The sequence below is a fragment of the Onychomys torridus genome, chromosome 11, assembly GCF_903995425.1.
Source record: "Onychomys torridus chromosome 11, mOncTor1.1, whole genome shotgun sequence".
Lineage (NCBI taxonomy): Eukaryota > Metazoa > Chordata > Mammalia > Rodentia > Cricetidae > Onychomys > Onychomys torridus.
Genome location: NC_050453.1, coordinates 41299602 through 41313861, shown reverse-complemented (window position 1 = coordinate 41313861; position 14260 = coordinate 41299602). Strand labels below are relative to the sequence as shown.

Genomic DNA, 14260 nt, shown 5'->3' with positions numbered 1-14260 from the left:
AAAGAGTGCCGCTCTGACGGCACATGGAGCCGCAGGCTTCTGACCTGTCTCAGGGTTGCAGGTCTCACTGTGTCCATTGCAGGTACAGAGCACACACGGACTGTAAGGTCCAAGACTCGGAGTTTCTCTTCGGTAGCCTGAGACACACATCTCACAGAACTGCCCTCCGTAGCCCACTGGACAGGTGCAGGACTCCACCCAAGTTGCAGGAACTCCAGGCCCAGGACGAGCGCTTGCCAAGGTGACATCATCCAAATATCCAGCACCTATTTGTGGTATAGAAAAGAGAATCACTGGAGTGCCTTCCAGTTTCTAAGAGCTCATGAAGAGTCAGTAACGAGTTAAGAGTAGCCAGACCCAAGAGTCCAGATAAAACTGACCATTACCTGAAGTCATTCACCAGGAATGATAACCAGAAAACAGCATTTAAGACTACCATGTGGTACAGGATGCTAAGCACGAGATTGTATAGCTCTGACCAGTGTGAAATTATCCCAAAGCCACTATGCCACATGTCAGAATGTCCTTCCACTTCCATAAGGACAAAGAAAGTTTATAATGAGCTAGAAATGGTCCATGCAATCCAGTAGAACCAGCCACAATGTTCTAAGGGCGTAAGAGTGGGCCTTGGAGATACTACCATGTTTTCTTTTCATGTCTAGTCTATTGAAGTCCTTTGCAGTCTTTTGCTTAAAGTACATTCCTCCCATGTTATGGAGCATTACTTGCTGTTTATATAATTCATGTGGAAATTGACCACCTAGGCCAAAGGATACTTCTATTACTGGCTTGGATGCAGCTTTTAATATGTTTATGGTTTCTGCCAGTCAGCTCACGAGTTATGATGTGCTTCCAATTTCTAAACACTCTTACATCTCCCTGGCCTAAAAATACTCTTTCTTAAATCTTGTTCCTACTCCCAAATGATAACTCATCTCTTTTCCTCTCTTTCTGCCAAACTTTAACAGAATATTCCTTTTTTTACCTTCTCACATTCAAAATTACTTTTCAGAGAGTCCAGTGATCTTACTCAGCTTCACCCCTGAGCCAAAGTTAAATCCCCAGCGACTTCTCAAGCCCACCTAAAACTCAGTGGTGCTCTTGTCCTAGGCCTGCAATTATTTTTTCTTCTCCAAATTCTTTTCTTTCCTTGAGCCTCAGGGAAGTACAGACCTCAACTGTGTTTCCAGGATCCCATCCCCTTTTCTATGTTTTCTGCCATATTTCCAAGTTTAAAAGTAAATGCCCAAAATGTAGACACAATCTACATTTGTAATCCAAACCTCTTCCAAGGGCCCAGATCCATATTAGTGATCACTTATAAAACATTTCTATATGGGACATTCATGTAGAAAGCTCAAAAACAAGCAACCTCAAGACATCCAAGCTATAGCCTTCACCTCACCAGAGGGGGAAAGGCCCTCATTAATAAGTTCTTGAAGGCATACTTTTAAACCCTTGTTTACGTAACATTAAAGCAAATGTTCATTAGATAATATATAATTTCTCATAATTTAGGCAATAGTTCAAATCACTTGATAATTACATGGTAGTAAATAACAAGAAGTGAAGGTTAAGCAAGTTGAACCAGTAGTTATAGTAGAGACTTTAAGAAAACCTATACACAATGGAATTTCAATTGGCTTATTAATTATCAAATAACACTGTCACTACTTTTAGTGAATGTTCTCCAGGTCCTTGAAGACAGTTTCAAAGTGCATTTTAATATACAGATGATAGCAGTTTGGATCGGTGTGAACATATCAGAACAGGACATTTCTTTACCACACATCTTTCTACCTCGTCATCTTCTTAATTAATCCTAAATGACATCACAACTTACTCCTCTCACTGTAGGTGCCACGGATCTTGACAGAAGTCAGGTTGTTTAGGAGCTTCTGAAATTCAAAGGGGGAAAGAGTGGGCCTCCAAGGGTAATCTGTTGCTTCATGGAGCCTGGAGAGACAGAAAGGGCACATACCCTCTGTAAGGAAGGAGGTAATCTGCACGGGGGCTGTTCATTGCTCAGTGATGCCACCACAGGCATTCCTGGCACACTAGCCTAGAGAGAGCCGCCAGCTTCTCAGTGCAGCTAGGAGAGGGAAAGTTAAGTGGCTCGTCTCAATAGCCCAAAGGGTTTACAGAGAATTTCGATATGTAACCTGGCTAGCCTTGGCAATCTTCTTGACTCAGCCTCCAATGGTCTAGAACAATCGGTATGAGCTGCCACACCTAGCCCAGAAGTTTTTCTTTAACACACACCTTGAGGCCAGATCAACTCAGACAAACGAAACAACAAAAACCCACTTTCTCTTTCTTGGCTGGTCAGGTCTGAGTTGAGAGAGAGCACCGTCTCACCTGAAGATGTACTTCACAGTGGTCTCGCTAGGATAGGAATTGCCCTGGGCAATCAAGGGCACAGATACTCTCAAGCCAGCTCCCTCAAGCACGAGATCTTCTGCAGAGAGGCGAGTGTCCCGTCTGTCCACTCGGAAGGAGAAGGAGAGGTTCTGTCCGTAACTCAGAAGCTGGTTGCCCAGGAACTTCGCTGAAAGGCAGATAGGAGGCTGGGTCAGAATGGGAGACTGTGAACCAGAGAAGCACTCAGAAAGCCACGTTGCTTTCCAGCCTCACTTACCAGGGGCAATGAAGTACCTAGGAAAGTAACTATCCGAGATCACGGCAATATCCTGTCTATCTGAGGACCACTCAAGAGACGCCTCCGAGCCATCCCTCTGTTCCACACGCCACCCATCCTCATCTGCGGGTCGAGAATGAAGACACAGGCATGTGACAAACATCCTAGATGAAGGCCCACAAAATGTGAGACTGCACCTCATATCGAGAAAATCAATAAAAATGTTGACACTACAATAGAACCTATATATACTACCCTCTGAAAGATACATTTTGCTGTATTTTTTATACAACATTTGTAGTCACTGCTTACTACATACAGTAAATTCTCTAAAACCGTATGTATGTTTCATTAAAGAGCCACACAAGGAAAAAAACATGCATATTAAGTAACATCAAATGTTCCTAGTATCAAAAACCCTCCCTAGTTACTGACTCCAAAAATACCCTTGTAAGAGTGGTCTCAGAGCTCTGGGGGCTTGTTGTGAAGTTGTGAATAAGGGCTGCATTACCAATCTGAAAGGTGGAGGAGATGTCATAAACACTGTAGCCAACAGCATTTGTGCACACAGAAGAATGCCCAAAGCAGAAGCAGGGTGTGCAACCCTTAGGATTAGATGATTCCAGATTAAAAAATCCAGGCTTGCATCTGGAAGAGATTAGGTAGCAGCATCAGTCACTGTTTTTACTGGAAACCTGATACCATGAGAACAGTCAGGGAAAGATGGAGCTACCTCTCACAGCTGAAGCCTTCCACGTTGTCTTTGCAGACACATCTTCCTGTTTCAACATTACACTCATCCGTGCTGCCGGAAGGATTACACGAGCATGGCCTGTTTGATGGAATGGAGCACAAGAATGAAGAGAAAGAGGGAAGAAATCCTCTCTCAAAGCCGACTGCTTTACAGAAGATTTTACACACAGTCATCTCCAAAGGACAAAGTGAACTCCTGTTACTTTCATATTCGGATTTGGTTTCAGTCAAGAATACTCATCACCCATGAGGAAACATAACACTGTACACACTCACTAAAACTACTAAAAACACTCTGGACTCTCCATAACCCAAGGGCATCTTCACGGTGGTCCTGAAGCTCACTGACCATCACTGCTGGGAAAGTCTTCCCACTGTTATTACCCCTTTCCGGTGAAGATTCCGGACCAGTCTCTGATTCTAAAAACATTTACCTGCATCCTGCCTCAGTGAGGGAATGGAATCCAGGCTGGCAACGGTCACACTTGTCACCCATCACTCCTGGCTTACAGCTGCATCTGCCGTAACTGTCACACTGTGTGCTGAGAGAACCTAAAATATAGTGAGCTCATGTTCAACTCCACATCTGGAGAGAGGGGTGAGTAAAATCCACGTCAAAAGAAACACGGGCAGATACTAAGAGCAATGCCTGATGACCAATATGTAATCTCTGGATGATCAGAGAAAATAAGGACCAAATTCCAAACTAGAACTCTTTGTAAATCATAGCTTTATAAGCCGTCAGAGTTTAGCTTTCCAGGCACACTCTCAGGTAGATCTGCCCAGCACTCTTGAACAAAACTGTCCCCAGTAATACAGTATACACAAGGCCAATTACCTCTCTGTCCATCAGACATTCCTTAAGATTCTCATCTAGAATATCATTATACATAGGCACAAACAACAAATTATTAGCCTCTCTCTCTCTCTCTCTCTCTCTCTCTCTCTCTCTCTCTCTCTCTCTCTCTCACACACACACACACACACACACACACACACACACACACACACACACACAAACCAAGAGACTGAATGTTGTGTATCTCTAAACACACACTAACATGCTGTATACAGCTCAGACCTCTAAGATTAGACTAAACAAAATCACTAACAAGGGGAAGCCTTCCTCAGTCAAAGTTCAGATGGTCTCTGTGACCCAGCTGCCAATTATTTACAGAACCACTACTTCTTTTATACACACCAGAAAATGATCTGAAAGGTCAACTTTGTTAGAGTGAAGGAGAGACATGGAGGCATAAGACATTTCTAAGCCAGAACAGCATGCATGTTGATGCACTTAACTGCACATGCTCAGAACACAAAGCTTCATTTTCTGGATTCAGGACACTCCTGTGCCATCTCACTTCACCCAGCGCAATGGATCCTTCCTGTCACTTACCAACAGAACTGCAGTGGCATGGAGAGCAGGCTTCAGTGTTCCCAAGGCGGAAGAAGTTTTCTCGGCACCTCTCACACTTGGCACCATCTGTGTTATCCCGGCAGTTGGTACAGTGGCCACCATGTCCAGTTGAACGGTAGAGTTCAGGGTCAAAGTAGCATTCCTGGGATCGGCCATTGCAGTCACAGGCTGTAGGCCAAAATATACAAGTTATATCAGATCAGAGCTGTATACCTTTAAAAAGAAAATGTATATGTGTTTCTGTGTGAGTGAAGCCCGTGTATGGGGATGTCTGCAGGGGTCAAAAGAGGGTGTCAGATATCCTGGAGCTGGAGTGAGAGGCGATTGTGAGCCACCCAACGTGGGTGCTTTATTGGAAATGAACTCTGGAAGAGGAGTGAGTGTTCTTAACCTCTGAGTCATCACTCTAGCCTCCAAGATCTGTATACCCTAAGAAAGCATTTTAAAAGACTCCAAGAAAAGCAAACAACAATTCCCTGCACCTCTGCGACAGGTGGCATAGAGCGACTCCCGGGCATACTGTTTTAGAACACCTAGTATGTCAACAAGTTTAGACAGCCTGATCATCACTTTACTAAGAAACATCCATCCTTAGAGAAAAAGGGTATCATAAATATAAGAACTACACTCAAAGAATAATCTGCCTCCCGGCAGCTGGTCATACGGGAGAGCCAAGACAAATGATCCTTTTCCTAACTTTTTCTTGAGACAGGATTTCACTATGTAGTGTTGGCTGGTCTAGAGTCAGAGATCCGCCTGCCTCTACCTCTCCAGTGCTGGGATAACTGCCTGTACCACCACGCCCATTTTTCTAATCCTTATCCTTGAGTTGTAGTACTGACAGCAAAAAGGAGGCACTAACTTATCATGCAGCTTTTAATATTTTTGCCTCAACAATCCGAACACATTACGATGCTGTCAGAGGGTTAGATTACTCTGTCCAGACTAGGGAACTCAAGACATGTAGGTTTAAATTATCACATCTGACAATGGAAGCAGAATTACAGGGAGATTCAGACCCTTCAGATCCATCTGCTGTAGAACTACAGGTCCAACTGCATCATCTGTTAAAACCATACTTTAAGAATAAGCAACCAGCCAGGCGTGGAGCACAGCTTTAACCCCAGCACTCAGAAGGCAACTCTATGAGTCTCTGGCCAGCCTGGTCTCCAGTGAGTTCCAGGCCAGGGCTACATAGTGAGACCCTGTCTCCAAAATAAACAAACAAATAAATATTCGTAGTCACAGAGTCTTCTGGTTAGAGTAAGATGATTTTCTCAGACTTAACCTGTCCAAACATATATAAGCTCTTGACTATCACATAAAAACAAAGTTTGGCTTGGTTTATGCTAGAGCTATCAACTATTTTTAAAATATATTTGAATATATTTTCTTTTTCTATACAATATAGGCTATTATAGAATTATAACTGAAAACATTTTTAGAAACTTGAATTGCTGGCCCCAAGACTTGGAATTTTATTAAGCCATTTTTGGGTGCCTACCCCTTTTCAGTAGCTGTTGCATAGTGGCCCCCCCTTTTTTTAGCTATTCCTCTTACACCCCACGCTGCCCTACATCACCCTGCAGTCAATCCAGCCTTCCTGAGAAGTGGGCTGCTGCTGAGATCTGGAAGTAGAACAGTTGCCATGCCTACTCCCCCTAAACCCAGAGCTACAGCTTGATTTTTCTCTTGTCTAGCCCCAGTATCCAACTGTCCTGTCGCAGTCACATCAGCCAGAGACTTCACTCTGAAGGGCTAGTGCTGAGGAGACTGTGGAGAAAGGTGAGTTCCTCAGCAAAGTCTATTAGCTGCAAGAGCCGCTTCATTTCCTAGTGGTGAGCAGTGTTTTGTTTGTTCTTATTTCCTGGGTAAACTAGCAATATGACATCCATATGCACATAACCACAATGCACGTGTGTTTAGATGACATGTTTTAGGAGTGCTTCATTTCTCTTACACCAATCCTCACCTTACAACATCCCATTACATTCGTGTGGTAATGGGATTAAAGGAGCTCACTGGATGCTTAGAAATGCTAGAGGAAGCTATAGAGTTTATCAGCAGCTCCAGGATTTGTTGAGAGAAAGGAAAGATGTGTAATAAATTCTGCTCAAGGCAGCTCAATGAAAACAGTCGTAAGTGAGAAGGTGGCTCCTTCTCGGGGTGCTGTGATAATGCTGCACGTTCCAAGTGCCCCTTCCTTAGTCCTTTTACTCCCCACACTGATGAAGGACATAAGAGCATCGAGGTTGCTTTAAAGTCTGTTCATATTAAGTCTTGCTTTCTCTCCTGAGTTCCCCTCTCAGTCTGTCCCGAATGAGCCATGAGGTTATGAAGGCTAAACATGTGTTAATGTCTTCATTCTGACCTTTGCTAGGGCACAGGACTCACCCCTTCTCCCAAGGCCGCCCAGATTTCCCAGCAGTGGTTGGGAAAGTCCTCCCTACTGTTCTCTTTCAAGAAAGGAAAAATGATTCTGAGTGTTCACTCATTGTACCCGACACACGCCAACCAAGCTGGCTGCTTGAGCGAATGGGTACTGACGAAAAGAACATGGCTGTACTCTGTACCTGGAGTTACACAGCCACAGAGTCCATCAACGGGCAATACAGAGTGTGGGGGTGCAGGGAGGTGATGTCTGTCCTCAACATGTGTACAGACTTTATTGTCCCCATTCCCCAATGGAGGACAACTATTCCCATGGCATTTGCACTGCATGCGCTATGAGTAGCCTACAGATGACAAGCATGAAGAGGGTGCATGGTCACATGCAAATGCTATGCCATTTTATATAGCGAGTTTGAACATCTATGAACTTCGGTGTGTAAGGAAGGTTCTGGAACCCATTTCCCATGGATACCGAGGGGTGGTTGATTTCAAAGGGCTATGGTGACCACAGAGGTCACATTTGAGAGGTGCCACATTGACCCCGTATTCTCTAAGCAAACTCCTTGGTGATTCTGCTTCCTAGCTGATATTCATGAAAGAAACAAATCCAGCTGGGTTTATTCACAACCAACTTCCTGTGTCCACCATTTCCTCTGATGGTGCTCTACAGGAGCAGTGACTTTCCATCAGTGAGGAAGGCACCCATCCCTTCTTCCAGCTGCAGTCCTTAAGGCCAATGGGCAGAGGATGCCAGTGGCACTCACGTAGGCATTCGCTGGCGCTCTCGGCGGTGGCTCTCCTCCACGGCCGGTCACTGAAGAAAGGCAGGCACTTTTCACAGTCGACTCCATAGGTGTTGTGTTTGCAATTGCACACCAGCTTGCCAAACTCATTCTTTACACACTCACTGGCATGCCCATTACACTTACACCTGGAGAGGAAAGAGAAGGGTGGTCAAGAACAGAACCACTGTGAGGGCCTAGAAACAGTGCAGAGGAAGTGTATATACAGAAAACCAAAAATTCTTTGAATTTTACCATCAAAAGTACAAACTGAGGAACTTAGCCAGGTTAAGTTGAAACACACACACACACACACACACACACACACACACACACACACACACACACGAAAAACCCCAGGATGAAACATTAACTACACTGAAGAAAGTCCCTAAGAGTTCCCAAGAACACCAACAGGATGTCTCCTGAAGTGAAGACCGTCAGGAAACAGCCGAAGACAATGGCTAAGCCTAGCATAAAGTCTGACTGACACCAGGCCACCTGGGTTTGGAACCCTTCCCTGCCACTTACAGTGTGCCTGAACCTCACCTGTAAAACAGACAATGATAAAGCCTCTCTCAGAGTCACTGGGAATTGCTCAATTTCTGCACACAGGACTGAACAGAACAGTTAATACATATGGCAGTAATTCACCCTTATGATTAATGCTTCCCACTGAAGGAACTGAGACACTGACTTTGATACCCAGTTCCCCATAGATATCCAGTAGACAGATTAGTCCCTTGGGCTCTCTGGGGGCGAGGGCTTCCAAAGGACCCCCTAGATGAAGGTACAGTAATGAACTCAGGACCCAAGGAAACGCAGAGATATGAATGTGGCTAAGCAGAGGTACTTCTCTCCCTTGCTTCCTTAAAGTCAGCAATTCCACAGCTTCAGGCACTCATCTGAAGTGCCTGTGCACCCTGAACTCATCTTCAGTGTGCAGAGAGGAGCCTCACTTTAGAACCTCGTTCCCCTCCTTCTCCAAGGCTCCTGTCCTTGGTGGTTGTACAAACTTAAAGGTCTCCCATAACCTAAAACTCTGCATGTCTATGACTAAGTGCATCATCTCCTTCAGGGTGGCCCATTTTCTAAATTTAGTAATGGTACCAGTGTTTTCCTGATCATTAGACTAAAGAGCTGGTAATTTCCCTTTCACAGTAAAATGCATCTATGTATCTTTTTGATCTGTCAGCAGCCTAATGCCAGGCGTTTGTTGTTTACTATCCAGATTATACAGCATCAAAGCAGGAATGGAAACGCCATCAACCACACTGTACCTTTACCCTGTTTGCACACTCACCTTAAACATCTGTTTGAATTGATTCTGCAGGTCAGCATATAAAGTAATGGGCTTCCTGACGTCTTCATATGCACCACTATACTCGCTGTCTCCATACCTCATCTTCCTAACCCAGTTCTGATAGTACAGCCTTACTCCAAACACTGCCCAATTTCTCACTGCTTTCATTTCAAACCAATCTCACTGCGCATGCCAGAAACACCAGATACAAAAATAATTTTTCTGCTCTAGAGACCTCATGGGCTAATACAAAGGGAAAAGTCCATGATCCTCAGCCTGTCATCTCTGACCATACATCCATCTTTCTGGTTTACAGTTCTGTAGAGATTTTCTTCCCATCAAGCAGGACTACACTCTCTGAACTTCTGCTGATGCATATCCACCCTCCTGCACTCAATCCACACATCTTTCCTCTTTACCCAAATCCTACCTGTCCTTTAAGACCCACCCAGACCCGACCTGCTCCTCTAGCCCGGCAGTTCTGTTTCTTGATTCCTGGCGTTTTTGTTTAGAACACATGGTTGTACCAGCACAAACTGAGCACGCCTCCCTAAGAGCTTGGGAATGGAAGTTTTTGGACTCTTGATCTTTTTCAAAAGCAGACTGCTGTATCTTGGGAGCGAAACCAACAACAGCCAGGAGACCCGCATCTTGACAGTCTACTTGTGATGTCACCTGAGCACCAGAAAATTTCAAGTTTTGTGTGCGGTTAGTTTTTCAATCAACTTGGCATAAGCTTGGGGCATCTGGGAAGAGGGACCCTCAAATAAAACAATATCTCCATCAGACTGACCTGAGGGTATTTCTTGATTAATGATTGATGACTGAGGGGAGGGCCTAGCCACTGTAAGTAGTGGTATCCCTGCAAAGGTGGTCCTGCACTGTGTAAGAAAGCAGGCACAGCAAGCCATGGGGAGCTACCTAGTAAACAGCACTCTTCCGTGGCCTAGGCTCAGTTCCTGCCTCCAGGCTTCTGCCCTGCTGGAATGTCTGCTCAGACTTCCCTCACTGATAGACTGTAATCTGAGAGTTATAAGAGAAATAAGCCTTTTCCTCTCCCAACTTGCTTTTGGTCAGGGTGTTTATCACAAAAACAGAAAGCCAACTAGAACATCTTGAGTTTGTGGATTAGGGATGCTCAACCTACATTTGAATTTTTATATATTAACGAGTTGCTCTTAACTCATTTGTAAGATCCTAGGTCATGGCTTCTCCCTTGGGCAACAGCTCTACAGAATCTCTTACTGTATTAATAGTAATAGATTACTATACTTAAATGGTCAATGAGTGTAGGCTTAATAAGGCTTGAGAAAACCCAATTGCTTGGCTTCCAGAATAAGAAGATCTGATAAGAAAAAAATTCCTACATAGTAGCTTGTCTTTCCAGATCCACATGGTCCCTAAATGCTAATAAAGTCATAAAGAGTTCTACATCAAAGTTCCAATCACAGTTCACTCACCTGCCACCCACAGCGAAGTCTGAGATTGCATAATAATAGGACTTGAGAACTTTGGGGTCGTTAAACACTTCATCTCCAAAAGTATTCAGGCGATTGAGCGTTACTCTGATGTCAGTAGCACTTACCCACTCCTGCAGAAAGGAAAAAGAAAAAACATAAAGAGAAGCAGAGGGGCTGAAGACGAGAAGCACATTTGACAAAATCTTCCAAATGGTTCAGACGCTAATCTAGACCTCTTTTGCTAAATCACTGAACTACTGAGCGACTAACTTTAGTCCCCAATGGACTCCTCCTTGGCTCTTCCACAGTTGACAGTCACCACTTGTGAGTTCCCATAGGTGAGGACCCTGCTGGCTTCTTCCTCAGGTGACTGAAAGGGCTGAGCAAAACACACACCCAGCGAGAGGCAGGAACTCTCCAACTCCCCACTGCCAGCTCAGCTCACACACACGCCACACTCGTTCTAGCACACCTGTCCCCCTGCACACTTTGTATCCTCTAGTTCTGGCTCCTAGGCCTGAACCGGACTGGTGTGGGGCAGGTAGAGACCTAACCACAAGGTAACCTGTGAGTGTACTGACCCAAGCCAGCCAAGGCTGTTTGTTCTCACCCTGGCTACAACATCACCAATGTCAGGTCTTCCCTGGACAATCTTAAATTTACCCTACTCCACTGATTTGTTTATGTCGTTCGCCTCACACACTGCCTCCAATACCCGGTTAAAGTTAGCAGAAGGGTAGGCAACCTGTATCCATTTTGCTCAGTGCAGCGTCCCCAGGCTTGGCACAGAGTGAGCGAATCCACGTCTGATCAAGTTGAAAGGTGTATATCATACAGAGCAATGGGAACCAAGGCTGCGCCACCACCCTGCGTTTGCTGCTACCTAAGCCTTTATTTTATATATATATATATATATATATATATATATATATATAAATCATCAATGCCCTTTGACTGAGCTGACTTTATCAGATGCTTACATGTGTGGCATGCTGCTGTCTTAACGATCCTAATGACCCAGCCCGCCACACCCTGTGCAGTTTCCTTCCATGCTGATTCTAGTTTTGGCAGAGGGGACATCACTCAATATGACACACACAGAGGCTCAATAAGGACTTGCCCTCACTGTGGAAATGCCCGGTCTGGTCTCCTGAACATGGACGACCCAGGGGAAAAGAAAGACTCAGCCCTCAGCTGACCTGCCTGGTGAAGGAGCCCAGACCAAAGACAGCAGTTCTCCTCCAGTCCAGGGGACTGACTTAGGGAGGGACCAAGTGTCAGTCACCCTCAGCTCTGTAAGCCAGCGGGAGTGGGGGAGCGAGAGGGGGGGCTGACAGCAGGCATCTAGGCTTCCAGAGGCTCTCAGACCAGCAGGCCACTCCTGATAAACCAGCGCTGCCTTAAGCTATGCCAAACACCTGGCAACAGAGAGAGCTCATAAAAAACTAATCTCCATGAAGCTTCAGTATAATTAGAAAGGAGACGGTGATGATTTCACCGTATCCAATCTTGGAACTCAAAAACAACTCCCACTCACGGCCACAATGGCAGGAATCTGTTAGTTGTCCATAACGCAAATAGCTGAACACACCTCTGCCTAATGCTCACGATACCTTCTCCAGGCTTCATCTTTACCACAGCTCCCCTCTACAAAGGAGATGGAAAGCTCACAGGGTGCCGCTAGGCGACTGCCTTCATCATGAATATCTAGACTGAACAGAGTCTCGGCTCTGCCACTTAAAACTGTGAGGTGGGACAATTTACACCCTTCTGAGCTCTGACTTCTCATCTGTAAAAAGGAAGATGATAAAAATAGCCAACTTACAGAGCTACAAGAGCTAAAAGACTTATACATCTAGACATGAGAATGCTGCTCAGTCATCTACGGCTGAGAACATGCTTGCTGCATTACAGCACAGCTAAGTGTACAGCAGACGCTAAAAACTACAACCAATACAGACAGGCTGGGACTCAGCGGGCAGAGCCTGAGACCTTCTTCCCCTTCTCCATCTGGGACGAAGCAGTTTACTCTTAATCAGCTAGAAGCCAAATCTGCTCACCCGACTTGGCCCAAAGCTATGACAGCCAGAGCTGGTATATCCAGACACACATAATTAAAGCTCCTGCACAATGAAATGAACTCACCAAATTCATTCAGGTGCCCAAAGCATTCTTACCAGAGTCTCACTAGTTTCTATGACGAAGAGCAGTTAACAGCAGAAGCCCTGCTGAGGAGCTGCTCAAGACAGGCTGAGGGCATGCAGCAAGCAGAAGAGCCAGAAAAACACTCTTTTCTACTGGTCCCCCTGCAGCCTCTCCAGAACAGGAAATACAACCAACTGGACAAAGAAACAAGGCTGGCGGGTGTCTGCTACACCGCCTTTTCTAAGGCTTTCTTTCAGCGTTTAGCTATTTCATCATCTATCTGAATCAGTTATTTGTGGTGATACTTTAATTGTGCTGAAATGTGATTTTATTTGTATATTAATAAATAAACTTTGCCTGGAGATCAGAGGTCACATAGCAAGGTCACATAGCCTTAAACAGAAGTCAGGTGGTGGTAGCACACGCCCTTAATCCGATCACACAGCAGGCAGAGTCTCTGTGTGGTCAAGGACACAAGCATGATGACACAAGCCTTTAATCCCAGTACCAACCATAGAGACCTGGAGGTCTGCATAGACAGGCAGTGACAAGAAGTGATGTGGTTAGGCTTAGAGCCAATGAGAAGGCAGAGCAGGAAAGCAATAAAAACACAAATTAGACTCGAAGAAATTCTCTCTGGGGAAGCGATGGCGGCGAGGTGGAAAGATAAGGTAGTCGTGGCTCATCGCTGGTTCTCTGATCTCTTTGGCTATTTCCTCTGTATTTGGCTCTGTGTTTCTTATTTAATAAGACTTTTAGAAATTCATCTATTCTCCCTGCTGTTCATGTTCCCCACCGTCACCAGGAACTCTTTTCTGAAGGGCCTTGGAGAACACCTGGATGTACTTCCATAGTCACCATCCTGACAGCCTAAAAGAACACACAGGTGGAACTGGACACACAGAAAAACATGTTCTTATCGGTGCCTCTGCCTAAACCTATATAACCCAATCAGAAAGCGCCATTGAATATAAGAATAAATGATAGGGCTGGCAAGAGGGCTGGGGGTAAGGAGAGCTTGCTGCCAAGCCTGGTGACCTGAGTTCAATCCCCAGAGCCAACATGGCAGGTCTTGCATGTTGTCCTCTGACCTACACGTGGGTAATACAGTGTACACATGTGGTCTCACATATACAGACAAAATTAATAAATGTAAAAAACTAGTAATTATAATAAATCCCAGAGAAAAAGACTGAGAATCCAGAAGTGGAAAGCCCAGAAAACAGGAGGTTTCCACTAAGTTTTCATGAAATAGGCACAGCATTTGCAAAGTCACATCTAGTCCTTCCCTCTCTCCCCAGTCACTGAATATATATAGACTGCCCCCATTTAGACACTAACATCACCATCTAAATAGGTGTGACATCA

The 14260-nt window shown here is 44.9% G+C and overlaps 1 protein-coding gene across 1 annotated transcript in view; it reads right to left on the bottom strand.

Annotated features, from left to right (window-relative positions):
* Positions 1–14260, bottom strand: part of Lamc1 (laminin subunit gamma 1) — a 114656-nt gene that overhangs the window by 29958 nt on the left and 70438 nt on the right. The window contains exons 3-12 of the mRNA XM_036202424.1: positions 10748–10878; positions 7967–8133; positions 4791–4979; positions 3826–3943; positions 3372–3470; positions 3150–3286; positions 2639–2761; positions 2359–2548; positions 1844–1956; positions 45–266 (exon numbers count right to left, since the gene is read on the bottom strand). Of these exons, the coding sequence (XP_036058317.1) occupies positions 45–266; positions 1844–1956; positions 2359–2548; positions 2639–2761; positions 3150–3286; positions 3372–3470; positions 3826–3943; positions 4791–4979; positions 7967–8133; positions 10748–10878 (1489 nt within the window). The remainder of the gene's footprint in view (positions 1–44; positions 267–1843; positions 1957–2358; positions 2549–2638; positions 2762–3149; positions 3287–3371; positions 3471–3825; positions 3944–4790; positions 4980–7966; positions 8134–10747; positions 10879–14260) is intronic.